General features: G+C 35.5%; 1 protein-coding gene across 1 annotated transcript; it reads right to left on the bottom strand.

Annotated features, from left to right (window-relative positions):
• Positions 1 to 2,100: 2,100 nt before the first annotated feature.
• On the bottom strand, positions 2,101 to 6,034 carry LOC117438929 (small glutamine-rich tetratricopeptide repeat-containing protein beta-like; the record flags this gene model as incomplete). The annotated part of the gene is given in 7 exon segments (XM_034074285.1): positions 2,101 to 2,144; positions 2,147 to 2,211; positions 3,444 to 3,527; positions 3,757 to 3,794; positions 5,779 to 5,823; positions 5,825 to 5,842; positions 5,929 to 6,034. Coding segments are annotated over 7 exon segments (400 nt in total), but the record flags the coding sequence as incomplete, so codon positions are not given.
• Between the last annotated feature and the right edge of the window lie 724 nt (positions 6,035 to 6,758).

Raw genomic sequence — 6,758 nt, 5'->3', positions numbered from 1 at the left:
ATCCCGCTCTGGATTTATTGGTTCCCCTTATGAAACCTAGTAAAACTCACTTTGAGAAGCTGAAAAATATGAAAGAGAGCAATAAGAGGAACAGCGAAGTTTACCAGGAGACATGCTAGGAGCAGTGCTTCTCTCCTGACACAACATGTCACTCCAAGCAATGTTCGTACAGTAGTTGTAGCCCACTTACAGCTTCCACAGCTCTTTCTTGTAATGGTATCTGTCCTATTAATGTAACAGAACTTAGGTAGCAGTTTTCTTGAACAGATTAGATTCAGGATCTGAACAACCTCTGACAAAAGATGCTGTTAAGAGATTCTCTTTGTCATCATATTAATTCAGAAGCTGTTACTTGGAAATGTATTTTTAATATAAAGCTTAAGTATCTCTACAGCCTCAAAAGGCAAGTATGGAAACTTAGAGATTTAAAGAAACAGCATTTTAATGCTATGTAATAGGCAAGTTCTTTGAATCAAGTATACAATGTGTTAAGTTGTTTTAGTTGTTGTATTAAGCTTTACCTCTTAATTCAACAGATGGCAATAGAGATTTCCTAGTTTTTTTTTCTTCCAATTCTTTTAATTTCTCATTGGATCCAGCTGCATTTCCACCCCTTTCCCTGTTTTAATAGGGAAAGACTCATAAAGTAGATGCACAACTATCATTTCCTCAAGTCAAGCATGACTCCAAATTTTGCATTTGTTCCTACTGGAGGTGCTCTTTTTGACTGCAACATGAATCTGATACAAGCCTGAGTCCAGAGTTCCTGTGTATTTCTCATTTTGAGTCTAATGTTAATCCTCCACATACTTCTCCAGTCTATCCGGCCAGCATATCACCCCTGTCTTAGAAATCAAAGCAGGCTCCTCGAATTAGTTTTTGGTATACAAAGAGGAAAATGTGAGTGCTGAGAACCTCCCTGGACAAAAACAAACCTACACTGTACCAGAAAGCTGTGTAAACAGTAAGCAGCATAAAAGAGTTACGTAATAAAAATACAGAAATGCAGTGGTCTCTGAAAGAGTAAGATGTAACTGAGCAAGAAAAGCCAGGTAGGAACAGAAATGCTATAGAGTGGAAAAATCTCTACCATGGCCATATAACCATCACTTTAACATAGATATATGTAATGAAACTTAAAAAATAAAAAATATTGTTTAGGCCAGCAACTTACCAGACAAGAATAGAAAAGAGAATCCTTTCTAAGGCAAATTATTTTTTATAAATTTTCAGTATTAGTTATTTGTACAGTCCAGGATCAGTTTTAAGCTTATTACAGTTACAAACTTTAAGCTTATGTTAAATACTGCATACATACAGAATGTATACAGTTTGCCATGCGTAAGAAATAGTGCCATAATGCTGACCTCCAGGGCTGCCATCATGATCTGAAGGTATCATGGCAGTAAAGAGCCTAGAACTTCTTACTACTATTTTCATTTCCCAAACCAAGTTCCATCTTGGTTTCTGTGTATTATCTTGCTCAGGACTAGTGTCTTCTCAACAATTTGTGGTCTCGTTTGTATGCAACCATCCTCCACCCTCCCACCCAGTGAATTGAAAAATATTTCATGTTACTAGTGACAGCCCCTCCACAGGCTTAAAGAAACAGACTTTTCACATTAATTTTAAGTGTACTCTTACTCCAACACTGCTTTATGCTCATTATAAACGGGCTTATCAGATGGCCTACTATTTCCATATTTAACAGGAGTACAGCCATAATGATTTTTACATAAGAATACATGCCTTTTACAGTAGGATTTTAGAATTAAGCTGTTATGCAAGATCAGCCCATTACAAAACTCTTCACTCAATAGCCCTGGAGATCCAATGTAATGCACATACTGAAAACGACTTGTACTTAGGATTTTAATAAACCACCTATTAGTGTATTAATTGCAGGAGTTACTATACTAAATGATATGTTCCAAGTTATGTGCAACAGATCTGTTTAACAGATTTTATTCTTGTTTGCAAACACGCACAAGATTTTCTGTCTTCTATTCAAGCAGAAGAGTTCCAATGGTGCTTTTTCTACTACTAATGGTACGCATTTTTGGGGCTATATACCATTCCCATTCACATGCCTCTTTTAAGTCAGGAATGCTCTTCAGTGCTGCCACTGAAAGATCTGCTCCGACATGATTTCTCAGTTGCTCTATGAGCTCTGGATTCTGCTGCTGTATCTGTTGTGCAAACTGCTGCCCCCTGTGTTGAACAGTTTTAAGTAAAATCAAGTGAAAAAAATTCAAGCAGCATTTTTAAGAAAACTGGACATCCCAATATAACTGAAAGGTATGTTATATGACAGTTAAGACTGAACGTACTTGCTGTATAGTCTTCTCAGATATTATTACTTTATATCCTTCAAAAGAGTCTCTGCAACAGGATTATCATCAGATCCTCATTCTTTCAGAACCATTGCTGCTATTTGATGTAATGGAGGAGAAAGTAAAACTAAATTTTAGCAATCATCTGCTCCAGTGATTTGCTCCCTTCTTTTATGAGTTTTATGATAACTGCTCTTGTAGGTGAGCACAACCTTGTACCAGTTTTTCAAAAATGCAGCATGTGGCTGCCAATGTGTACTTGTAAGCAGGAACTTCATTATTTGAAGGAAAGCTTACAGTTACACCTTTAATGTCCTGTATGACTGAAGAAACGACAGATTCATCTCTGTAACAGCGCTAGTTTAAGGGTTAAAATAATAGGTGACATTAATTTCATGTAAAATATAAGCATATTACTAGAAAATGCAAGTAAAATATACTACTTCATGAAGAGCTTGCCATGGCTTCTAACTTTTGCATTTTTATCCTGAAGGGGCAAAACTTAAAAATACTTCAAAATAGGCTAGAATAAAGTAAAACTGTATGCACTTTACGAGTTCTTTCCTATAAGCAAATGGAATTTTGTGCAGACTCTTCCAGATGGATTATTGTTACAACATAAAGCCTTGGGCCCTCATTTTTGTAAAAGCTACTCATATGGAGTTTTTCTGAAGCCTTCCTAGTCTAAACAGAGGGATGCAAGTGCAGCACTTGTTGCAACCTATATAAAGTAAATCCGTAGCTTCTCAAACTAGTGTTTGGGATATCAGGTAGTAGATTTATCAACACAATTTAAAAGTATGTGTAGAAGTACTTGAAGATTTAAGGGAGCACTTTTAGTAAGTAGCATCTAGAAACTAAACAGCACAGGAGAACCAGAAAGTGAAAACTAAGCACACAGTTCAGTCATTCCAACTAATGGAAACATACAAAGAAAACAAAAAAGATAGTGGAAATTAAATCTGTTAAGTTCTCAGTTTTTAATAATAATCAGACATACAATGGTGACAGGCCACAGTATAATTGGCTTGACACTATCCCTTTTAACAGATGTTACACAATAATGCTTCTACAAATGTAACAGCTAAAAACTATGCATTTCTTACTTACGCATGGATCAGGCTGGACAAATCTGACAGGCCACCAACACCTGCAGCAGGGCCACCAATGGCATTGGACATCATCCCTGACATCCTGGAACAGTTTAGCACAATGTTGGCATTAGGGTATGCAGGACCTTTACAGTAAACAATAAATCACAGTTTCTTGTTTTAATTGCTCAGAGGAGATAAGCTGCAAGAGGAGGAGACTGCTGTAGTTTACTTACAGTAAGCAAAAATAAAATTATTTTTTTATCCAACTTTTTATCAATTCAAAAGCCTTAAAAACCTTTGTTTAAATGGTACCCCATTTTAGTACTTACAGTTGTTGAACTTGAGGATTCTGCATTAAGCTTGCTGCCTAGAACAGACAACACATAGTTGAAATTATGAGACATTTACTACTTAGATATCACTGAGGAAGATATAGGGCATCAAAAATAAACCAGGAAAACATGCTGTATTCTGTGTTCTATTACACAATTAAGCTAAGTTTTATACACAGAGATGTACATTCCCCAGCAAAAAAAAAAAAAAATCATCACAGGAATGTATTCAAGGACAAAAAGCTGAGACAATTTGTTAAATCATATGAAAAAACAGCTGTTACAGATTCAGACATAAAACAGCAAGATGACATTAAAGATAAAGTCTGTACAGAAAAAAAAAATTTCAAGGACAAAAGTTTGCTTTTGTTTTTTGGAGAAAGATCTATATTGTATTTCTGTATTTTTGTTAATTCTTCTCAGCCTGGATAAATCAGCTTTGCAATGACTGTTACTGCTGGTATAAATTGTTTAGATCACAGGCACAAAATACCACAGAATATTCACAGAGTGTGAAGTTTTTTCATAGCATGATTTTGTGGTAACATACCTTCTACGATAACTGTAGTTAAGCATGAGGTTATTTAAATTTCTCATTCATAAGATACCTCAAAAAATTATATTGTGTTTACCACAGTGTAAGGTGTATATGGACAGATACTATGGAATAAACCAGGAGATGTTTCAAAGTTAATAACCTAGTTTGTCCAGAAATCAGTGTTTGTATGATACAAGACCAAGAGGCACAATGCAGCGTCTGCTTATTCCTCTCTTATTAAACATACTACAAACCCCAAATACATGCAATATTCATTTTATTTATCAGTATCTCTGTACATGTAATCTATATCAAAATTAAATCAACTGTTATTCTTGAGTTTAGAGTTGGGATATAAAATCTAAATACAGGTCAATTCTATGGGTAATACAGGATTTTTTTCTTTCTTTCTTCCATCAGCACCAGTCTGATCTAGGTTAGGGGACCCAAGAATGTAAGGCAGAGTAACTTTGTCACAGTCAGACAGTGAGTTAATTTTTTTCCTTAAAAACGAAAAAATACCATCACAGAAAAAATAATTCATTCCTTCCTTGGAGAATGCCCTATGTTCTCTTCACTTAACTAGGCATCTTCTGGAAATCATGTAAAAAAAAACTTTTCCCCATAGTTTCCCCAAGTTTCTCCATATTGAAGAGTACATTCTTTGACTCTCTAAACAGATGCAGACTATCTTAGTAGCTCAAGTAGTTGTGTGAAGTGGTACACAGAATTCCAGTGCTATTTAAACACTAATGTCATCAGAGAACTCACTCACTTCTTCTTGCCTACCATCATATTTAGCTGGACCATTGTACTGGACTATATGTATCTCCCTCTTGCATGCAGTGCACTTCCATACAGAACCCTTGGTTGAAATGTCCTGTCCTAATAAAACTACCAGAGGGCAGTAACTACTTGGGGACAAAACTACAATTTGCCAATGTACTATGTACACTGTAGTGGAAGTAAAGGGAATGCACTACAGGCTGTTTGTATTTCTTGTCTGCGCATCATATGAAGTTTTGCACACTTAATTTTCAGAGATAAACAGAAAGAATTTATTCCGAACGAAAGGTCTCTTGGGTAGTTCTCCCCCAGGCAATCTTCAGTCTTGAATCTGAATCACTGCTATTCACTTAGAGGGGATATCCCTGTACTTGTTAACTCCTATATAGAGAATAGCAAAGAAATTTTCACCATGCTATTGACAGTGTTTTACTATCATGCCATCTATAAAACCACATAGCTACTCTATGTGCATTGGTTGTTAATAAGCATGATAGAATCATTGGAATAGGACAGGTGTTATAGGAGATTTTTGTTTTTCACTTCTTGTTTCGCGCATAGAATTACTTAGAAAGCTTAAATGCTGTATAATGAAACCACTGCCATTATATAAGCATTAGAATTGCTTTGTTATTAGAAAGAGTTGTTCTTAAAACTTCAGTTTTAAAAACATATAAGCTTGACAATATACTCACCATACTAATGAATGCAGGATTGTTTATCAAGCTTGCCATGTCAACAACTCAGTCCAGTTCCAGTCTAAAAGACAAATGGCACTGAAGTAAGTTTACCTACAAAATCCTCCTTAAACTGTTTGTAAATAACTAGATACAGAGCTAACTTACAGGACTGGACATGTCTCTTAGTTTCTGTTCTGCTATTTTCAAATTTGATTTGTAAGAGTCATTCTCTGGATCAAGATCCAGTGCTTTTGATAACTGGTAACTGCTTCTTCATTTTATTCACTGAGGTCCAGCCCACCTAATGAGAAATAAAGAATCCTGGGTAGAACATAATTACATCAAAAGATAATGATACATTTTCTGTTTCAATGTCAAACAGTATCACACTAATTTTTAGCTTGAGCTCTAAGTAAAGCAAGTTTTGCTATTGTGCTACTACTGCTTAGTGTAACAAGCACTTGTTTTTTGCAGTAGGGATAATCCATTAGGAACTCATCTGGTATTGTTGTTCCATTTATATGCAATTTAAGACTCCTTGGCATCATCAAGTGATTCAGTGATAAATGGGTAATGTAACACAAAGACATTCTTATATGAGTTTTGCAGCTTCAAGAAACCAAACAACAGAACCACAAGTTTCAGCATAATAGATTTTGTCTTGGGATGAGTTCAAGTTTCTCCTTTTCAGATCTTCTACTTCAACAGCTTGAAAAGGCTACACAGAATAGTAATAACATTTGTAGATGCTGTAAGAAACCCTTTTATTGGAAGAAGTCCTGCTTAATGTTTTGAAAGAACCATCTCAGACAGCTCAGGAGAGCACAGGGCAGATCTACCACTTCTGAAACAGTGTTTGTTTTCAAATTTGATTAGCTGCTACATTTAAAACACCATCTTTCTTTGAGCTATTCCAGAAGTCCATCTGGCTGCAGTTTCTGTTTATGACCTTTGTATTTTCAGTTTATACTTATGACAAACTAAACTTATTTTTT

Source organism: Melopsittacus undulatus, unplaced genomic scaffold (genome assembly GCF_012275295.1).
Source record: "Melopsittacus undulatus isolate bMelUnd1 unplaced genomic scaffold, bMelUnd1.mat.Z mat_scaffold_789_arrow_ctg1, whole genome shotgun sequence".
NCBI classification, from domain to species: domain Eukaryota; kingdom Metazoa; phylum Chordata; class Aves; order Psittaciformes; family Psittaculidae; genus Melopsittacus; species Melopsittacus undulatus.
The sequence above is the reverse complement of the archived record's forward strand: the minus strand, read 5'-3'. Positions and strand labels throughout refer to the sequence as shown.